We start from the raw sequence: 22876 nt of genomic DNA on the forward strand, positions 1-22876 counted from the left end.
CCTGTACTCAATACATTGATCAATGTGCCTAAAGCTCTCCTAATGACTCTATTTACCTGTGATGCCTCTTTCAAGGAATTATGGATCTATATTCCCAGATCCCTTTGTTCTACCGTTCACTGTGCAATTCTTACCCTAGCTTGGCCTCCCAAAGTGCAACACCTCACACTTGTCTACATTAAATTCCATCAGTCATTTTTCAGCCCATTTTTCCACCTGGTCCAGATCCCTCTGCAAGTTTTGATAGCCTTTCTCGTTGACGCCGTCCACTAAACCCCAAATCCTGATGTCATCCACAGACCTGCTGATCACATTTCCACATTATCATCCAGATCGTTGATATAGATGACAAACAACAACAGACCCAGCACCAATCCCGGCAGCATACAACTCATCACATTGAATCCAAATTACTACCTCACCCTGGTGCCAAGTGACCAAACCTTCTTGACCAACCTCCTATGTGGGATCTTGTCAAAGGCCCTGCTATTGTCCATGTAGACTACATCCACTGCCTTTCCTTCATCAATTTTCCTTGGTTATCTCCTTGAAAGACACTGTAAAATACATTAGACATGACCTATCATGCACAAAGCCATGTTGACTATCCCTAATCAATTCCTGTCTGTCCAAATACAAATACAATACAAATACTTTATTGTCACCAATTGATACTAGAGCGTACAAACATCACAGTGATATTTGTTTCTGCGCTTCGTGCTCCCTGAAGTACAAATCGAAGTAAATATAATAAAAATTTAAATTATAAATCATAATTAGAAAATAGAAAAGGGAAAGTAAAGTAGTGCAAGTCAGGTCCAGATATTTGGAAGATACGGCCCAGATCCGGGTCAGGATCTGTTCAGCAGTCTTAACACAGTACCACAAATACTCATATATCTGGTCTCTTAGAATACTTTCCAATAACTGACAAATTACTGTCGCCAGGCTCACTGGCCTATAATTTTTTGGCTTATTTCACATTGCACACACATAGTGCTTGCCACCAATTTCTTCAAAACCTGAGTATAACAAATTCAGTGAACTTTTACCACACTCAACGATAAGTAATTATTAACCAAAATTGTAACTGCTGACATATTAAGAACAAAATCCAAATAATGCAGATCTTGTAACCCAATTAAATGGGACAGCAGAACTACATTTCACCGAGATTTTAATTTATCCATTTTCAGCCTGCCATTAACTCCTTAATCATATTACAAGATGATAATCAGGACGTATTTCAAAATTCCTCATGTTTTAAGAGAATATCTGGCCAATCAAATCTATGCTGGTTTACAGGACAATCCCATTCCAGTATCTGTAATCTTTTCTCACTGCAATCACAGCTGCTCTGTTGGTACCAGAAGGTGTGGTGATACTTGAGGGCTGCCCCCAGTACGTCATTGTTAACACAAATGATGTATTTCACTGTCTGTTTCGATGCGTATGTGATAAATAAACCTGAATGATTCATTAGCCCTCCCAACCCCATTCTCATGCCTTCTCCCTTTAATCTTTGACTCCCTTACTAATCAAGACCTTACTAAGCTCTGCTTTAAATATACCCAATGACTTGGCCTCCACAGCCATCTGTGGCAATGAATTCCACAGATTCACCACCCTTTGGGTAAAAAATGCAGCTTAGTAACATGGGTTTGGCCAGAGTGACAGAGAAGCAGAGTTCTGCCGCTGTTTGACATCATCCAGTCACAGAACACAGTAGCAGCAGCAGGGCCAGCAAAACACTTTACAGCACCAGCAATCGTGATCAGGGTTCAATTCGTTCCCCTTTCTGCATGGAACCCCTGAACCCTCTGCACGGCCACTTTGACCTCTTAATCTTACCAGTTCATCATCAAAATGAGAGTGTGTCTCCTCATCCGCGGGGTCCTGAACAGGTCCAGTACAGACGGTCGGGTCACCCGTCCGTCACTCTCCTCCACCGTAATGGTCTGAAAGGAGACAGACGCTCAGGCATTAGTGGGACAGCGGTGAAAGGGAACATGCCTGAAGTTCTGAGGAACGTGTGCACCACCCCAGGGGACAACAACTTTACAAAGAATGGTTGGTGTAGGGGTGTGAAGTCGAATGTCCTCCTATACCAACCCACAACCTGGCCGACGCCAAATACTTGCCGTGTCGCGTAAGGAGAGATTCCCAGCACTTTGTGGGTCCCCGGATGTTGGGGTGAGTCACTCTGTCTCCCCTAGATGTGGTGGGTGGCGTAGGCCATCCCGTCTCTCCAGATGGTGGGATGGGTCAGCCCTTCGCACTGGCGAGAGGAGAGGTGGGTTTCCCCGTCAGCCTCGCTGGGGGTGGGGGGTCCAGCCCTGTCCGACGTGATGAACTCGTCGCTGGATCGGCCCACCCATGACTCGGAGACACACCTTTGCTGTAGCTGTGGCTGATCTGTGCATGATGGGAGCCAGTGTGGCGGGTATGGGGGGGGGGGGGTGGGGTTCACGATCGCAACCATCCTGGAACAGGAGGCAGATCCCACCACAGAAGACCCAATTTGGTACAAAGCTTCTGTAAAATCCCCAGCAGAGCCCTGAACGAGAAGCTGGGATGTTTCCATGGGGTCTCCCATTATCGGTCTCTGCACCCACCCTGTTCTTCAGTGACTAGGAGCCACCAGACCTCCCCATGCTAAAGAAGCTTGTGAACATCCCCTCCCACAACACTGACCTGGGCCGTCCGGGTCAGGCAGGACCCATTCCTCGCTGCCACCTGTTGGAGAACCTTCATCACCTCCGCCTCCTTCCCCCGGGACAACATCCACCTGGGAGACTCGGGGATCAGCCTGCCAACATCACACATCCCGAGTGAGCAGTGGTAACAATCACCCAAGCCAGAGACTACCTGAGTCAACTAGCAATCTCCTCAGATGTCATTAATGGTAACCAATCTCCCCACCCAAGTCACCAATGTCCCAATCAGAAAATACCAGGTCACCAGTCATCCCAACCAGATGTTACTAGTGGTGACTAGCCTCTCCCATCAGACATTGCCAGTGGTAACCAGCCACACACTAGGCATTACCAATATTAACTAATAACTTTCAGAATGTTTCAGTAGTTCAAACAAAACCACCCGAGAAAATATTGGTAACATCCCAACCACCTCATGCTTCACTAGGATTAAGTAGTCAACCTCAACAGGCAATATCAGCAGCCTGTCCTTCCTCAAAGTTACCACTGGTTAACAGCTGCTCCCTCCTGGGCATTACCAGAGCTACCAAATGCCCCATCACACATTCACCAGGCACTATCATTAGTAACTTACCACAAGATTGCCAATAGTGAAGACACTCCCCCCACGTTACCAATCGTACCCACCCCTCCTCGTGCATTACCAGTAGTAGGTGAGGAAGAGAATGTTTGGGATGGTGATGATGAGCTGCAGGCTTCTCCAGGCCGGAACTGAGTAGGCCACTGCCGGAAGGACCATGATCCCGATACTGAACGCCATCTGGTTCACAATCCCTGCCTGCTTCCTGTGTTTGGGCACAACCAGTTCTGTCACTGTAAGAGAAATTGGGGGTGTGCGGAGCTGACAGGCGGCAGTGAAATGGATCCAGAGAGAACCCCCACCATCCCTCCACCCCTCCCGCACCTGGCCGAGAGAGAGTGAACCTTGAGCCTCTCCAGGATGAGACTGGTATCCACCTGAGCCACTGTGAGGTAGCTCGGTTACCAACCTCACTGCCGCTTCCAGCACTAGTTATAATCTGCCTGCCACAACACTAGTTCAAGGCATTTATACTCATTCCCATTTCCCCCACCACAACTGTTCTTAGGGATGGGCCCACGACTATCCTTGAACAACTTAATAGTCTTTGAGGTGCCTGGATTACTTATTCTTGCTCAGTGTTAGATTTAACAAGTATTTCAACATTCTTGTTGATACCATGGCGGAGAAGATTAAGAGTAGAAAGTCAACAAATGGTGGGACCTGGTGCTTCCAAATTCCAGGTCCCATCGTCACATTCACGAATGATCTGCAGAAGGATTAGAACCATACTTTGGGCAACTTCTAGTAGCTCCATTTAACTCTCTCTCTCTATCAATGCACTCAGCATTGTCAGAGATCCCTGCCATCCACTCCAGAATCTCTCTGACCCCTACCATCAGGCAGAAGGTACTGTAGCATTAGGACAAGCAGTATTAGGATGGGAAACAGCTTCTTCCCCCCAGTTTGTGAGACTAATAACTTCCCTGCCACCTCCCAGGTCTCATCACATATGGAACACCAGCAATGTTACACTGTTCACTCTGCAGAGAGTGGTACGGACAGCCCAGCGCATCTGTAGTTGTGAACTTGCCATGACTCAGGACATTTACAAGGACAGGTGTGTAAAAAGGGCCTGTAGGATCACTGGAGAGCCAAGTCACCCCAACCAGAATCTACTCCAGCTGCTACCATCCGGGAAGTGGTACCGCGGCATAAAAACCAGGACCAACAGGCTCCAGGACAACTTCTTCAACAGGCCATCAGGCTGATGAACTCACGCTGATTTGAGTGTAGTCTATATTACATTGACTGTTCTATTTACTATAAATTATTATGATTGCACATTGCACGTTTAGATAAAGACATAACGTAAAGATTTTTACTCCTCATGTATTTGAAGGATGTAAGAAATAAAGTCAATTCAATTCAATTAATTTATGTCGTAAATGCACATGCTAAATATCAATATTCTAGAATATATTTTAATAGTTGTTAATTGACTTCTGGTACTATCTCTTCACGTGTTATGTGTGAGTTATATGTACTGTGGTGAGCATCTTGGTCCAGAGAAAGGTTGCCTTGTTTGGTGGTATACATGGTGGTTGAACGAACTTAAAGCATGAGCTCTGGGCTCTGTGAATGACTGGGAGTGGGCACCAGTCACATGATTGCACCTACTGTCTATTGTCTATTGAGGGCAGGAATGGGGTACTGATTGTGTATGATCAGCCATGATCACAGTGAATGGTGGTGCTGGCTAGAAGGGCCGAATGGTCTACTCCTGCACCTACTGTCTATTGTCTATTGTTTATTGACTAAAAGGGCAATCAGCCACTGGGTCACCAGTCACATGACTGGTTGGGGATCAGTCACCTGACTGGATGGGATTAGGCAGTGAATCACAGTCCACATGATTATAGGGAATCTGGGGCTAACTTGTTGGTTGGAGGCTCAGTTGAGATCTAATAGAAGTTTAAAGGATCATAAATGGCATAGATAGAGGGTAGGCAGCAGGTATCTTTTCCCAGGGTCAAAATATCCATTACTGAAGGGCATGAGAGGGGTAAATTCAAAGGAGATGTCAAGGGCAAGTTCTTTACAAGGAGTGGTGAGTGCCTGAAATTCATTGCCAGGGGTGGCTTTGGAGACAAATATGATAGGGATATTTAAGAGGCTCTTAGAAAGGCACATGAATGTGCAAAGAATGGAGGGATGGGGATATTGTGTTGTTAGAAGGGATTAGTTTAATTCATCAGGCAGCATCTCTGAAGGGAAATAAACAATAATTATTTGGGTTGAGACCCTTCATCGGGAAGAGAAGGGGCAGGAAGCAGAATAAGAAGGTGGGGGGGGGGGGTGGAGGAGAAGCCGGCAGGTGATAGATGAGACCTGGTGAGGGGGAAAGTTGTTTGGGGGGACAAAATAAGAAGCTGGGAGGTGATAGGTGGAAGAGGTAAAAGGTCGAAGAAGAAAGAATTCAATAGCAGAGGAGAGTAAACAGTGGAAGAAAAGAAAGGAGGAGGGGCATCAGAGGGAGAAGATGGGAAGGTGGGGAGAAGAGATGGGGTGAGAAGAGACCCAGAAAAAGGAATGGAAAAAGAGAGAAAGGGCAAGGGGTAATTATTGGAAGTTAGAAAGTGATATTCATGTCATCAGGTTGGAGGCTACCGGAGGTGCTGCTCCTCCAACTTGATCTTAGTCTCATCATGGCAGTAGAGGAGACCATGGACAGGTTGTGTCAGAATGGGAATGGGGAGCCAACAGGGAGGTCCTTCCTATTACAGTGGGCAGAGCAAAGGCACTCGACCAAGGATTCCCCCAGTCCACATTGCATCAATGCAGAGGAGGCAGCGCCAGATGACCCCAACAGACTCTCAGTGTCCCCTTGCCTGGAAGGACTGTTTCTGGCCCTGAATGGTGGTGAGGGAGGAGGTGTAGCATTTGCCTTGCTTGCCGGGGTAAGTGCCAGGTGGTGGATCAGTTGAGGGTGGGGGAAATGAGTGGACAAGGGTGTCATGTAGAGAGCGATCCCTATGGATGACGGAGAGTTGGGGGGAGATGGAAGGATGCATTTCGTGGTAGGATCCGTTGGAGATGATAGGAGTTAAAGAGAACAATGTGCTGGATATGGAGATTGATAGGGTGGTAGGTAAGGGGAAGGGGAACCCACCCCTTGTTATGAAGGCAGGAGGATGATGTACAGGATATGGAAGAAAAGCGTGTCAATCAGCATCAATGGTGGTGGAAGAGAAACACCATTATTTGAAAGAGGAGGACATCTCTGATGTTTTAGAATGGAAGGCCTAAAGAATGTAAAAAGGTTTTTGCACCTTTTTTCCTTTTGTATATTCGGTGGATTATGTTTATTCAGTCCATTGGTTAATAAGGGCAGCCACTTACTTGGGATTACTCTGAAAAAAACAAAAACTAATCTAGAAAATAGTTGGAATTCCCTTTGTTTATTTGGGACACTTTGCTGTTTAATTGGGACAGAAGACTGTTGCTGAACCGTTTCTAACTAGTGTACTTTGTGTGACCTTTTGTGGTCTACACCACGCCTAGAGCAGACAGTTTTGAAATAGTGGCATTGCGTGCGTCTGTGTTCAAAAAGTAGTTATCTTTGTCACTGAACTTAGCAAGAAATAAGCAGTAAGACAATTTAGAATTGTTTTGCTCACTGCAGTTTCAAGCATTCAGGCTTGGAGATACAGAACGGACGGGAGTGAAAAATTAAACGGTTTCACTACTTCAACAAGTTGGAAACTATGAAGAATTTGAAGGTATCGACAATTATCTTAAATGGTGAAGATCTGGAGGATGCAATCATCAAAGGCATCATATGAAGCCAGCCAACAATCCGCAGTAAGTGACTGCGTTGACTTAGTTCAGTTACAGTCGATCAAAATATAATGGCAGTGTGTTGGTTACCTGTCATATCTGACGATGCCAGTGAGAGTTTTTGAAGAGGAAAAGCCATTGCACTGGGACAGTTCCACTCTCTCAACCTCAGGGGTCCAAGTCTAGAGGTGTGAGTATCGACACTAGCTACAGTTTGGGTGCAGTGGATAACCACAACGTTTTCTGTGCCATGTCATGTCCTTAGCTCTCCATGAAGCCACCTTGACAGTTGGATTTCACTATCGATTCTCATCAACCCAGTCCATTAGATCTGACTTGCGTGCTAGGACAGGCATGTCTCAATTTCACTGGGGAACGAGGCCTGCCAGTTACCCTCACCAGGTTTAGCCTGTCTGTAGAAGAGGTGTAACAAGAGTGTGTCTGCTGTTGCACGCAAGTAGTTACTTGCTGCCGCAGGTGAGAGCAGGGGACCATGGGTGAGTGAGCTGCTCCAGACAAGCCCCTTCATTAGAGGTGCTGCCCCCACCCCCGGACAGCAGTGTACAGCCGATGAGTTCCTCTGCTGATAGGCAGTAATATGCAGTTTTATAGTAGCAATGGTAGTGTTCTAATTTCTTCCGTATTTCATTTAAATACGCAATTTGTTATTTAAGTGGTAGTTTGTCTTTTTATATACCTTTTTAGCTATTTTCATGAAACTTCAGCTAATTGTGACTGCCGTTTAACTGGGCCAAAATGTACTGGTCCCAATGTGTCCCAATTAACCGCAATCCAATGTGTATTTTATGATAAATCAAGTTTTGTTTTGAAAGAAACATACCTCAGCCCAATGTGCATCACTGGGATTTGAAATCATATTATCCAGTTTACTTACTATTGGACTATAATAAAAAATAAAACCACACCATTTTCCCTTTATAAAATTCAGCAGTGATTAAAGGAGTTCAGACAGAGTCAATGATCTACAACTTTTAAAATGTTTTCCCTCTCAATTGATGCTGCCTGACCTGCTGAGTATTTCCAGCATTTTCTGTTTTTTTTTTAAATTTCAGTTTGCAGTAATTTGCTTTTCAGAATTGTCATCATCTGCTGAGGATCCCTCACATCTACGTATCACGGAGCAAGGTTCTTACTTAAGATGTTGGCAGACAGGTATCCTCCCCGACTGAAGACCCCCTGTAGAGTGCGCAGAATCACAAACCAGGGGTAGCTTGGAACAAAGGCCAGCGGGAGACCCGAGGCCACGGTCACAAAAGTTGCAAACAAGAAGCAGGACTTGCGGCCGAATCTGCAGGGAGAAGTTGTGGACAGAATGGTGAGTATCCCACTCCCGTGCCCAGAGCCAACACAATGTATGAGGCCCGCGTTGGTCTATACGTACATGTCTGCTGCATAGCCCATGATTATCGTTCCAAACATGAAGCCCAGGTTGAGACAAGCCTGAGGGAGGCCCACCTTCCAGGCATCGGCACACACCAGCTCGAACTGTTGTGGAATTACACAAATAACATCACTGAAACACACAGGTTCCACAGCCACGTGCCAACCTAAGCTGATAGAGGTGCCAACATCTCCCAAATGCAAAGGGTAAAGACGTTTGGGTTTTACAGAAAGGGACAGGCCATTTGCCTGTGTTTAAGGATTCTGTGAAATATGTTCAAACAAAAGCAAGGCCTTTGACAAATCTCCACATGGCAGGTTGGTCGAGAAGGCTCAGTCGCTTGGCATTGAGGATTAGATAATGGCTTCACTGGAGAAGCTAGAACGTGGTAGTACAGTTGCCTGTCTGACTGGAGGCCCGTGACTAATGGTGTGCCGCAGGGATCGGTGCTGGGTCTATTGTTGTTTGCCATCTATATCAACAGTCTGGATGATAATGTGGTTAACTGGGTCAGCAAATTTTCAGATGACACCAAGATCAGATCATAGTGGACATTGAGGAAGGCTGTCAGAGTTTGTAGTGGGATCTGGCCCAGCTAGAAAAACGGCAGATGGAATTAATGCAGACAATTGTGAGGTGTTGCACTTTGGAAGGACAAACATGGGTAGGACGTCCACGGCGAGCGTAGGTTACAGAGGAGTGCAGGAGAACAGTGGCATCTGGGAATACCAACCTATGTTTCCTTGATAGTGACACCACAGGTCTATAGGGTCATAATGAAAGCTTTTGGCACATTGGCCTTCATAAAACAAAGTATTAAGTACAGAAGTTGGGATGTTATTGAAATTGTATATGAGACATTAGTGGGGCCTAATTTGGAGGAATGTGTGCAGTCTGCTCACTTAGCTCTAACTCAGATATCAATAAGATTGAAAGAGTGCAGAGAAAATTTACAAGGATGTTGCCGGGCTTTAAGGTCCTGAGTTGTAGGGAAAGGTTGAGTAGGGTTAGGACTTTATTCATAGAGCAGAGGAGATTGAGAGGAGAGTACAAAATTATGAGGGGTCTACGAGGGGTGATTGATAAGTTCATGGCCTAAGGTAGAAGGAGTCCATTTTAGAAAACCTAGCACATTTATTTCTCAACATAGTCCCCTCCTACAGTTACACACTTAGTCCAGAGGTCATGGAGCATACGGATCTTGGACCTCCAGAAAGTGTCCACAGCAGAGGTGATTGATAAGTTTGTGGCTAAGGTAGAAGGAGATGAGTTATTAACTTCAAACTTTCTGCATAATCACTTGTAGGGTTCTCAGATTATTCACTGTAATGTTAACTGCATATATAAAATGGCTTTGCTGTGGCATTAAAATGAAATGGCTTCTGTGCATGTATCTGATGAGGTAATGCTCTGTTTAGTTGGAATGTTTGGGTTATAATTATTAATAACACAGGAACTAACCAATGGACGCGATGTTGTTCTCTCTGTATGTGTGGGAACCTGGAGTCAGTGGTGGGCTTTTCGGGAGGAGAACCAAAAAAGAAGGACGTCCCAGACACGCTCTGGCCGACCACCGAGGTTGGTCCCATGCGGCGGGTCGAGGAGGTCGGAAAAGATCGAATGGGGACGGAAGGCTTCGATAATTGAGCTCCAACAGTTGTGCACAAACTGATTGAACTTTGATAAGTTTTGTGCACGAACTGATTGAACTTTGATAAGTTTTGTGCACGAACTGATTGAACTTTGATAAGTTTTGGTGCCTTTTTCTTTCTTTTTCTATTGTATCACTATTAATTACCTAGTTCTAGTAAGATTTATAAAGTGTAATCCGTAAAACGTACATTGTGTGCTGTCTGATATTGTATGTGCGAGTTTGTTCCAGTGTGCATTACACCGCGTCTGCGCAAACGGGAGACACGATCTGGATGGGTGGATGGCTTTTCCCCTAGACAAACACACGCCATTAGCCCCAAGCGTTACACACTCAAAGAGCTGAACTGCACATGCATGTAACGAGAGCTGTATAACTCATCTCCTTCTACCTTAGGCCACGAACTTATCAATCACCCCTCGTAGACAGGGGTATAGCACAGTGCAATGCTTCTACAGCTCAGAACTCCAAGTTCAATTATGACGCTGTCCGTAAGAAGCGTTAACCGCTACACTACCGTGGTGCCACAGTCCGGCTGCTCATCCTCACAGGGAGCAACAATCTCAGCCCCACTGAGCAGGCTCAAGGGCTGAGGCTCCAGCAGCACCACCTGTGAGATTCCCCTCCTTGCCTCAGTCAGAGTCACACCCTCTCATCGCTGGCCACCGACCGAATTTGAAACCGTCAGTGTACTGGATGCGACTGCCTCCTGAAGGGTGTCTCTCTGAGGAATCTGGCAAACTTACCACCAGAGCTTTTATCCTCTCTTACAAATAAATGGAACAGCGGAAACTGTGAAGATCATTCTCAGCTTTGAGATCGTCACTCCGACATGTGGTCATGAAGCTTTATGTCACGGAAGCAGGTTCTTCAGCCTAACTCATCCACACTGACCAAGGTGTCTACCTGATCTAGTACCATTTTCCTACATTTGGCTGATCTCCCTATAAATCTTTCCTGTCCATGTGTCTGTCTAAATGTATTTTAAACGTTGCAATTCTCCCCCCTCCTCTGTCACTTCTGCTGGCAGCTCACCCTACGTACCCACATCTTGCTCCCTTAGGTCCTTTTTAAATCTTACCCCTCTCATTTTAAATCTATACCCTTTTAAAGAATGAGTTAATTGTAATTCTACCTTGGAAACGCCAAAATAACATGGAAGTTCAAAGACAAAATGATGTTAGCTTGAAATGTGGTGATAGTCCAGAGATGTGCACAACCCCAAGAAGAGGTAAAGAAGAACATTTACTGCCTCTACAAACCGGTTGTCTCCATTTTCCTAAACTATCTGTCTACACTAAAGGTCATAAGAGATAAGGAGGTGCAGCAGTTACCACTAAGGGATAGAAAAGTACTGGGGTGATAATTATATTATTGTTCTGAAGGAATCTTCAAAGGTATAAAAAGGGGCACTTTCTTTGTGCAAGGGGGAATCGTCTCTTAAGCTGGGTCGTGAAAAGATAGAGATAGAGAGTGATAGATAGTTATAGAGAGAAAAGGCCACATGAAGGTTTGTCAGATCTGTGGCTCCCCTCTGACATTGCAAGTACCACCTTATTAAGTGGATGATAAGTGTCGTTTTGTATTACTTGAGTAATCATTCATTTTTCTTTCTGTTATTACATTTGTTCCAGTTCTAATCAAATGATTCTTCGTGGCCTTTAACATGTGTGCAGTGCCTCCCTTTTTATTTGTGAATGCATATGCAGGGGACCTGAGCTGAACCAGAAAAGAACACAGAATGAATTTTAAAATAATTTTCGTTACAACCCTCTAGTTTTAGACTCTGTAATCCCAGGAAAAAGACTGACGCCATTCACCTTATCATGATTTTAGATACCTCAGAAGTAAATGCAATGTTAGCATTCATTTCAAAAGGATTGGAATTGGAATATAAGAGCAAGGGTGTAATGTTGAGGTGTTATAAATCATTGGTTATACTGCAGTTGAAGAATTGTGAGCAATTTTGGGCCCCTTGTCTAAGAAAGGATGTGCTGGCGTTGGAGAGGATCCAGAGAAGGTTCATGAGAATTATCCCAGGAATGAAAGGGTTAATGTATGAGGAGCGTTTAATGGCTCTGGGCCTGTACTTACTGTGGAGTTTAGAAGAATGAGGGGCAATTTCATTGAAACCTGTCAAATATTGAAAGGCCGAGACAGAGTGAATGTGGAGAGGATGTTTCCTGTAGTGGGAGAGTCTAAGACCAGAGGACACGGAATAGAAAAACATCCCTTTAAAACAGAGGATTGAAAGAATTTCTTCAGCCAGACGGTGGTGAATCCGTGGAATTCATTGCCGCAGATGGCTGTAGAGGCCAAGTTATGGGGTGTATTCAAAGTGGAGGTTGATAGGTTCTTGATTAGTAAGGACATTAAAACTTATGGGGAAAAGGCAGGAGAAACGGGTTGAGGGAAATAATAAATCAGCCATAACAGAATGGAGGAGCAGGCTCAATGGGCTAAATGGTCTATTTCTGCACCAATGTCTAAAGGTCTCCTCTCAGCATCCTATACTCCAAGGAAGACAGACCAGGCCCACCCAGCTCAAGCCCCTTGGACCTTATTAATCTTCTCTGCCACCTTTCCAGCCTAATAACATTCTTCATGTAACTAGGTGACCAATAGTGCACTCTAGTTCCAAGTGTGGTCTCACAGTATCTTGCACAGATGTAACATGATGTCCCAACTCTCATACTCAGTACCCTGCCCCACTAAGACAAGCATGCAAGTATCTTCTTCACCTCTTTCAGGGACCTATGAATCTGTACCTCAAAATCTTTCTGTTCTACAACACTCCCCAGGGTCCTGCCATTTACTGTGCAAGTCCTGCCCTGGTTTAATTCAACACTTCACACAAGAGTCTGCAGACGCTTGAATCTGGAACAACAAATACTCTGCTGAAGAATCTCATTGTGTTGAGCAGCATCTGTGGTGGGGGCCAAAGCTGCTGGAGTAAATCGTCGATGTTTCAAGTCAAAATCAAATATCAGGACACTTGTCCAAGGAAAATTTCATTGCTACTCTCATCAAACTGTGGAGATATACTGGCTGTCCTATATTAACCCATACTTAACGTTATGACAATTAACTTTATCTCGGTCAATGCTCCCTTGTGTTTTCTATCACTAATGTTAAACTGATTGGCTTATCTAGTGGGAAGTTGAAAAGGGAGATTGAAACATTGGAGTTATCCAGAATGTGACAGAACGCAGTGTCTTGCAAACTTCCTCTGAGTCAATCGACCAAAATCTTTCTCTCTCTTAATGTGAACCCCTTTCCACAGCTTTCCAGCATTCCCCTCACTTACATGGTATCAAGTTCACATGTAGGTAACTGTTTCTCTCTTCACGGATGCTGCCTGACGTGCTGAGTGTTAGTGTTTTCTGGTTTTGTTTCAGCCTTCCAGCATCTTCAGTTGCTTGTTTTTCGACTACCCCACCCCACAAGTCCAAGTCAGTGTTGAACATTTTACTTACTGCCCACTACACCGCTGGCACGTAGGGCAGCAGTGAAGGTCGTCCATCTCCATCGCTGTTTCCGTAACAATTCTTTTTTTATCCAGGCAGGGTTGTTAGCCCTGAGACGAACCCCCTAACTGGTGGGCCACCCTTAGTCTGGCTCCTACCCTTTGACCTGTTTGACATGGGTGACCACATCAAGAATCAAACCACGAGGCCCCGACTCCAGCCAACATAGCTCTCCAGGTCATTGAGGCAAGGTTTTGGAGGATTGAATGTCTAACCACTCCCATAAAATCCCGAGACATACGAGCAGAACCACTGGGTCTCCTCCACTGTTCCATCATGACTGATTTATTATCTCAAACCCATTCTCCTGCCCTCTCCCTGTAACCTTGGCCACCCTTACCAATCAAGAACTTATCAACCTCTGCTTTAAATATACCCTATGACTCGGCCTCCACAGGTGCCTGGGGCAATGAATTCCACAGATTCACCCACATTCACATAGCATGCTGAAGACATTGGAGGACACTTCACAGTACAGTACTGTTTTACACTAATTCAGTAAGCATTAAGGTGGATGATTGGAGAAGAGGAGATAGAGAGTAGCTTTAGCCAGGAGAGCACACTGAAGGAAATTCTAGAGATTGGGTTCTGGACATCTCACAGAACACAGGACAGGAAAACAAAGAACCAGGGAAACACTGAGATGCCATGTAATCATTGTGCTCTAGGGATCGGGGGCAGTGAGGCCAAGGAAGCATTTGAACACGTCTGAGAGGGGTAAAACAGAGTCTAGCCACCACTTCAAGAAAATGTAGATTCTCCAGGTGCCCCTTCCCATGTTTGTCCTACAACCAAAGGCACTAATAAAACTAATCTTCTCACTATCACATTGTTGCTCATGGGATCTTACTCTGTACAAACTGGCTATTGCATTTCCTATATTACAGCTGTGGCAAAGCTCTCACCAGCTGCAAACTATGACCCGAGATTGAGTTGGTGGTTAACCAAATGACACAAATTGTGTGGGTTGGTTCACTGGATGCTTCAATGTACACGCGATAAATAAATCGGAGGAGTGCCGTTGAAAAGCCAGTCTATCTTTCACCACGATATCGAGTCTGGCCTCTGACCAAAGCTGAAACCTACCTCAGTCACGATGCTGGGGATTGAGCCGTTCTCAAACTCCCACCCGTCCTGGCACGTCGTAACGGGGAGATCTCGGGAGTGATTCCAGGCAAAGGGAAGTGGATTGTCGCAGCTGATCAAGGAGGAATTCCAATCCAGGTCAAACCTCTCGCAATGACTGTACGAGGAGATGGCGGGATGTCCTGCAGGGAGTGTGTAGTTCCTTTCCTGGTTCAGGGACCAGTTGCACTTTTCCCTCAGTTCTGCCACCCCAGGACTCCTACACCAGTGGTCAGGGGTAATGGCTAGGAACACAAAGCCAACGTATAGCCAGGAAAACACGGCTGAGCTCAAGTATATCAGGAGGAACACTCTGCTCTGATATGGACCAAAACCTCCAGCTTCTACAAGGAGATCATCAAATGTTGCCATGGTGAAAGAGGGTCAGACCACAGTCGAGGAAAGCTCAGAGGGGCTGTGTTGTCCACCAACAGACCACAATACAAATGACCTGTTTATGGACAGCTAACCGGAGAGCAAAGGTCTACAGGTGCTCAGTGTAAATCAGTGGTTTATTCAGGTTAATAAGTGAATGGAACAGATACTTGCCTTATTAAGGAGGGTTAGGTTAGGTCAGACTTACAAACAAACAAGAAGCAATCACATTTCAGTACTTTTACACTGCACTGACATTCCTAAAGATATCCATTACTTGATGGGTGGACTAGTAAGTTTTTAGACCACACAAATATTGGTGGAGTTTAGGACAGCTTAAAGAGCTGTCAAACGATACAACAGAATACAGACCAGCTGCAGGTACGGGCAGAGAAATGGCAGATGAGTATTTAAGTAAGTGTAAATTGTCACATTTTGGGGAGGTAAATGTAAGGGGTAAGTCTATAGTTAATGACAGAATCCTTAACGGCATTGATGTCTGGAGGGATCTTGATATCCAAGTTGAAGGTTACCCTGAAGGTGGCCATGTAGGCAGATAGAGTAGTGAAGGTGGTTTAGGTCATGCACGCCCTCATTGGCTGGGGTATTGAGTGCACCTTGCAGTCGTGTCAAGAAAATAACCTCTCCCCTCAATGTCGCAAAAACAAAGGAGCTGATTGTGGATTACAGGAGGAATGGAGACAGGCTAACCCCTATTAACATCAATGGATCTGGGGTTGAGAGTGAGAACAACTTTAAGTTCCTCAGCATAAACATCACCAAGGATCTCACATGGTCTGTACATACCGGCTGTGTGGTAAAAAAGGTTAAACAGTGCCTCTTTCTCCAGAGATGGTTGAAGAGGTTTGGTATGGGCTCCCAGATCCTAAGAACTTTCTACGGGGGAACAATTGAGAGCATCCTGACCAGCTGCATCACTGCCTGGTAAGGGAACTGTACCTCCCTCAATCGCAGGACTCTGCAGAGAGTGGTGCGGACAGCCCAAAGCAAATGTAGTTGTGAACTTCCCATGATTCAGGATATTTACAAAGAGAGGTGTGTAAAAAGGGCCCGTAGGATCACTGGGGACCCGAGTCACCCCAAGTACAAACTGTTCCAGCCGCTGCCATCCGGGAAACGGTACCGCAGCATAAAAGCCAGACCAACAGGCTCTGGGACAGCTTCTTCCACCAGGCCATCAGACTGATTAACTCATGATGATACACCTGTATTTCTATGTTATATCGCCTATCCTATTGTACATACTATTTTTTACAAATTACTATAAATTGCACATTGCACATTCAGACGTAGACATCACATAAAGATTTTTACTCCTTGTGTATATGAAGGATGTAAGTAATAAAGTCAATTCAATTCGATATATTACACTTTGGTTGGGCTGTATGGAGTACCATGTGTAATTCTGGTCACCCATAACAGGAAGGACCTGGAGGTGTTGGTTCAAACGTTTCAAAGGAAATTTATCATCAAAGTATGTCTGTGTCACCATTTACAACCCTGAGATTTATTTTCTTGTGGGCATTCACAGTCAATCCATAATGGAATAATAACCATGGCAGGATCAATGAAAGACTGATACTGTTATCAGTAACCTGGGCTTTCAACCAGTGTACAAAAGACAATCATCTATGCAAATAAAAAAATCCAAAAAAAAAAGAAATAACAATAATAAATAAATAAACAAGAAATATCAAGAGCATGAGATGAAGAGTCCTTGAAAGTCAGTCGGACGGTTGTAGAAACATTTCAATGATAAGGCAAGTGAAGTTGAATGAAGTTTTCCCCTTTGGCTCAAGAGCCTGATGGTTGAGGGGTAATAACTGCTCCTGAACCTGGTGGTGTGGGTCCTGAGGCTCCTGTACCTCCTTCCTGATGGTTGAGGGGTAATAACTGCTCCTGAACCTGATGGTGTGGGTCTTGAGGTTTCTGAGCACACTGACCAGCTGTACCACCACCTGGTGTGGCAATTGCAGGGCATCTGACTGCAAGACCCTGCAGTGGACTGTGAGGACAGCTGAGAGAATCACAGGGGTCTCCCTCCCTCCCATCCAGGACATAGAGCAAGTGCATCATTTGCAGAGCCTTCAGCCAGCATTGTCAAGGACCCATCCCATAATCTCTTTGACTTCCTACCATCAGGCAGAAAGTAGCCTGGTATAAGAAGAAGGACTACACATTACATTACACATTACAATGCCAGTAGCATTGTACTGTCATATATTTAGCTATATGTTGTATATGTACTTTATGTCAACTTGTACATCGACAGAATATTTTTATTATCTGTTAATGCTATTTTGTGCGTTGTAAGTGATATATGTACTGTGTTTTGCACCTTGGTCCCACAGGAACGATGGTTTATTTAGCTGGAGACATGGCTATGGCTGAACGACAATGAACTTGAACTTGAATCTGGAAATTAAACAGTACACTGCAAGAATTTTATGCCTCATGGCTCACAAGACATCTCGGTATGTAACAAAGTTAATTATCTTAACCATCAAAAATACCTTTACCTATCTCACGTATAAAATTACTGACACCATGACACAGAAAAATGCTCATTCAGCCCACTAGGATCATGCCTGCTCCCAAAGGAAGAATCACGTTTGTTCCGATCTCCCTCGTTCCCGTGTATTTACATTTATTTAGAGATAGAGCAATGCGACAGTCCCTTCTCGCCCAGTTACACCCATGTGACCAATTAACCTATTAATCTGTGTGTCTTTGGACTGTGGGAGGAACCCGGAGGAAACCCACGCGACCACAGGGAGAACGTGCAGACTCCTTACAGACAGCGCCGGGAAGTGAACCCAGGTCGCTGGCACTGAAGTAGCATTACAGTAGCCACTGCACTGCTGCCAAGAGCATATACCGCACACTTGCAAGTAAACTGCACTGCAATGATGCACAGTAATAGAGAAAGGGAACCGTCTCCTGCCACAATTTGCCCACCGTTTAGCTGACAAGAGACTCCAGGGTCGGAACCTGGGTAAGTCAGGTGCTCTGACAGACCAAATGCTGGGAAGTGCTGAGTGGGGAATCTGCTGTATCCACCACACCTCCCACAGACATCGAAACAGGGACTCCTGGTAAGGAGCTGGGAGGGAAAAGATAACACAGTTAACTTTTATTTTAACGTGATTAATTATTTCTTAGTGTCTCAATATACATTCAATTGATTGTACTTTTAAATATTTATTGCCAGTTGAATGTTTTTAAATATTTCCAAATATCAGAGACGATGATAAATATTTAAATTACAGCCCTGGCTTTAATAGAAGGTCAGATTCCATCCTGGCCTTCATCCCCATCAAATGCAGTCAACAGCCCATTCTCTGAGTACTTGCTGCCCCTCAGCACACAGCCCTGAGTGCAGGGATCAGTTTGCATCCAGATCAGGTGGGGATGGGCAGTAAGAGAGTCTGGGGAGCATTCTGGCCTCAACTGTAAATTCTGCACTTGTTCCATGCATAACTCTGAAGATGCAGCAGGTGAAACCCTGGCATTTACTACTGCGAACTCTGGGTCATAGTGACTTCATTACAACAACTCCCGCCTCACAGCCTTGCATTGGTCAGCCACTACATCCATCTTCACCTCTCTTCACCTGATTGGATGATTCTTGACAGTCATGCAAATATCCTCCATCCCACCCCCATTCTTTTACAACTAACAGAATTTTTCAAATATATTGGAAAAAAAACATTGTAATAATTATACTTCGATGCATCACGTACCACATTCTACTAGAGATTAATGTTTAACTCCTGGAGACTCCTTGTCAGTTTGACTGTAGAGACTGTTGAACAATTCTGTGACTACAGGCAACAGGGGAAACATGTCACTGATATTTTCTGTAAATATCATTATGAATAAAAGATATCGCTAAGATAAGAAAAAAAAGACAACAGGCAGAGGGCAACATTCAAATCAAAAGCTTTGCTGTATATGGGAGACATCACCAAATTCCCCTCAGACCCACGGTTAAGCCACTGATTCAACATCTATGATCACTTTGAGCTGACCTTCGGGGCCACGGTGCATTACAGGAAGAGTGAAGTTATGTCTTTTGGTAACTGGCCCAATCAATCCTCTGTCCCATTCACCACTAAGTCGGAAGGTGCTGGGAATCTCGTCCGGAAGAGCTGGGGAATTGACCGGGACAGATAAGCAAGTTAAGACAAAAGGTTGGGACCATGGAGGTGACGTTCCTTCTCAGAGGCAGGCAAACACTCCGTCATCAAATATGAGATGGTCTTGGCGTGACTGCATTTGGTTATAGGTGTGGCCATTCCGATCTACCGTGGCATGACCGTCAGCCGTTCCATGTGAGCGCATCCGATGGGTCACTGATGTCCGCTTTGCTGGGCCCAAGGGGTTTATTGCAAACCTCAGTTTTGGAGCACAGCAGCATGAGCTTTCCAGGGGTGTTAGTTTTTAACAAACTTATAGTTCTAACCAAGCCACCAGGCAGACCAGCAATCAGCAGGCCAGGCAGCATCGATGGAAAGGAGTACAGTCGACATCTCGGGCCGACACCCTTCGGCAAGTCTGGAGAAAAAAAGACGAGTCAGAGTAAGAAGGTGGGGGGGGAGGGAGAGAGAAACACAAGGTGAAAGGTGAAACCAGGAGGGGGAGGGGTGAACTAAAGAGCTGGGCAGTTGATTGGTGAAAGTGATACAGGGCTGGAGAATTGGGAGTCTAATAGGAGAGGACAGAAGGCCATGAAAGTAAGAAAAGGGCGAGGAGCACCAGAGGGAGGGAAGGAGATAAGGTGAGAGAGGGAAAAGGGGATGGGGAATGTGGAAGGAGGTGTGACCACTACCGGTGGTTCAAAAAATTGACATTCATGACATCAGGTTGGACGTTATGCAGACAGGATAAAAGGTGAGGATCCTCCAATCTCATTGCAACAGTAGAGGAGACCATGGATTGTCGTATCAGAATGAGAATGGGAAGTGGAATTAAAATGTGTGGCTACTGGGCAATCCGTTTTTTCTGGCGTTCGGAGTGTAGGTGCTCGGCGAAGCGGTCTCCCAATCTACATCGGGTCTCACCGATATACAGGGGACCACACCAGGAGCACTGAACACAGTAGATGACCCCAACAGACTCAAAGGTGAAGTGTCGTCTCACCTGGAAGGACACTTTGGGGCCCTGAATGATAGTGAGGGAGGAGGTGTAGGGGCAGGTGTAGCACCTGTTCCACTTGCCAGGATAAATGCCAGGAGGAAGATCAGTGGGGAGGGACGAATGGACAAGGGAGTCGCATAGGAAGCGATCCCTGCGGAAAGCAGAAAGTGGTGGGGGAGGAGGGAAAGACATGTTTGGTGATTCTAACCAATATTGCTTGCTCAGCCTCTTGTTGTAAACATGTGAACAACAAAGTTCTCATTAACCATGATTTAACCAAGAGAGCAGTGGGGCCCACTTCAACCTAATTAAACATTGTACTCACTTGGCCTGAAAATGGAACTGAAAAACACCACATGCAGCTGATATCAGCTAGAAGGAAAACAGGTAGGAATGTTCGGAATGACAGAGACGAGAGCGTGAATCTATTCCTCTGCCTTTGGGTTTTTGCAACAGGTGACTCATGCTGACCAGTGACAAAGCAATATCAGCACCGGACTTTGAGGGGAGTGATCCAGAGGTTTGAATCCGGCCGGCTCCTTGCACGCTTTCCATCCGTGCTGGGGTGACCGTCAAGATAGCAACTCAGCCTCGTAAAAAAGCAGACAAACCTGTCAGATGTACCACAAAGTGCAAAAAGGACCAACAACAGCTCCTTCATCTGAAACACATTGGTATGTCCTTCTCATTTGCGAGAATTGGGCCTGTGTTTGGCAATCCTTTGTAGTTCATAAATCTTTTGCAACTCGGAAGTATTTCATGTTAGAAATCCTCTGAATTTCAAGTGTGCGTCAAGAATTATTTTTTCTAAATTTAAATGTGTATGGTTAAAAAATTAAACTGTGTTTACACTACTTCATTAGCTGGAAGTACATGCTCCTTGGTAGGGAGGGGAGACCCACCACCCAGATATTGGATACCAGCAGTGAGACCTTGCTCTAGAGAGCAGACCGGGAAGTAAATTAGCCTTTGAAGAGTAGGTGATACTGTATAACCTCCCTACAGTGAGGGTCCTATAACAGTTAGGGCTTACAGTCTTCTTCTGAGTCTAGAGCTTGACAGACAGAGAACCCAATGCCATCACACACGGCTCCTGACTCTGGAGTCCAGAGAATGAGAGAGAAAGTGTACCTTGTCCTGATGGCCATCTTTACGTGCCAAGCTGTGAGTGGAAGTGAAGTACACAAACTCCGAGTGTCACTGTATGCCAGGGCCCTACCTGACGGGCTTGCCCTCTGCTGCTCCATGTTCCATCCAGCTGGACTTTGACACACAGCCTCTCACTTGCAGAAATGTTTTTTGGCAAAACACCTTTGATCACCAGTTCATCCAGTATGCTGAGTACAGAACGCCTCACAGGTAAAGGGTACGGGTACATCCTGTGGGGTGACTTTGCAAGCCCGTCATCAAAGGCATTTGCCAGAATGCTTCCTCACCACGACAGGAACCAGGCAGGGAAGTAAAAACCACAGAAGGGGGTTCTGATGTCTCGACCTGAACATCAACATTTTCCTCCCACCCTACCCTGTCACAATGGGTGCTGCTCATCCCACTGAGTGCTGCATGAGGTGCGTAACCCTTGGGAATATTAATAGATCAATTTTCTTGCATTCTCCATTTGCCCACCTCCAGATTGGACCTTGTAGCCTGTTGTTGCCTCTTCTGATCACCACCTCCATCTTCCTCTCACCCCTCTTCACCAGAATCCATTTATCCCTTCCTTCACACCTTCATATTGACCTTCTCCCATCCATCTTTCAGGGCCTTGACCCCCAACTGTTGATGGTCCTTCTTCTTCCACAGATGCAGGCTGACCAACTGAGTTCCTCCTGTGTTTTGTGAGATGGCAGGCACATCTCTGGCCTCCATTAGGGCAGAAAATCTGCCATCCTTATCCAAGCTGGCCAGGGTGTCATTCAGAGTACGCTGACCTGGCTGGCTCTGAACTAACCTCTGAACTGGTTTCTTTGATCAGGGGTATTAGCGATCAGCAATAAATGCTGCACCTACCAGAGACACCAATAACTCCTATCGGCCCAGAAAAACCTAAAGATTGGGCACCTTGGTAACATTGTAGTTAGCGTGATGTCATTGCAATTCGGAGTTTAATTCCACCATTACCTGTAAGGAATTTGTCGTTCTTGCTGTGGCCGCATGTGCTCCGATTTCCTCCCACATTCCAAAAGCGTACCGGACAGTAGTTAATTGGTCATTGTAATTTGTCCTGTGATTAGGCTGGGGTTAAGTAGGTGTGTTGCTGGACAGCACAGCTCGTTGTGCCAGAAGGCCTGTTCTGAGTTATATCTCAAATTAAATAAAACTAGATAAATAAATGACAGAGAAGGTGGGAATTTTGAGGATGGTATAAATAAAAGGAAAGTTTAGAATGAACTGCATGAGCCTACTGGGGAAGTCGGAAGCCCAAGTATGTGAGTCCAATGGAGGTTGGAGGCCCGGCCTGTCCTGAAGTTAGGACTGTCTGTGGGTGGGAAGGTGGAAAGGGGCTTGTATTGATACGTTTGTCCTGCTGAACGTAGTGGGCTCGCTATGTTGGTGCCG

General features: G+C 45.4%; 1 protein-coding gene across 5 annotated transcripts in view; it reads right to left on the bottom strand.

Annotated features, from left to right (window-relative positions):
• LOC140730762 (solute carrier family 22 member 2-like) overlaps positions 1-15239 on the bottom strand; it is a 50382-nt gene extending 35143 nt beyond the window's left edge. For all 5 annotated transcript variants that reach the window (XR_012099673.1, XM_073051623.1, XM_073051620.1 and 2 more), the window contains exons 1-6: positions 14744-15239; positions 8480-8583; positions 8232-8386; positions 3362-3530; positions 2695-2809; positions 1852-1958 (exon numbers count right to left, since the gene is read on the bottom strand). Coding sequence is in view for 4 of the 5 variants with exons in the window: in XM_073051623.1 (XP_072907724.1) it covers positions 1852-1958; positions 2695-2809; positions 3362-3530; positions 8232-8386; positions 8480-8583; positions 14744-15154 (1061 nt within the window). In the remaining variant the exon portion in view is untranslated. The remainder of the gene's footprint in view (positions 1-1851; positions 1959-2694; positions 2810-3361; positions 3531-8231; positions 8387-8479; positions 8584-14743) is intronic.
• Positions 15240-22876: the final 7637 nt, after the last annotated feature.

This window comes from Hemitrygon akajei, chromosome 7, assembly GCF_048418815.1.
Source record: "Hemitrygon akajei chromosome 7, sHemAka1.3, whole genome shotgun sequence".
NCBI classification, from domain to species: Eukaryota; Metazoa; Chordata; class Chondrichthyes; order Myliobatiformes; family Dasyatidae; genus Hemitrygon; species Hemitrygon akajei.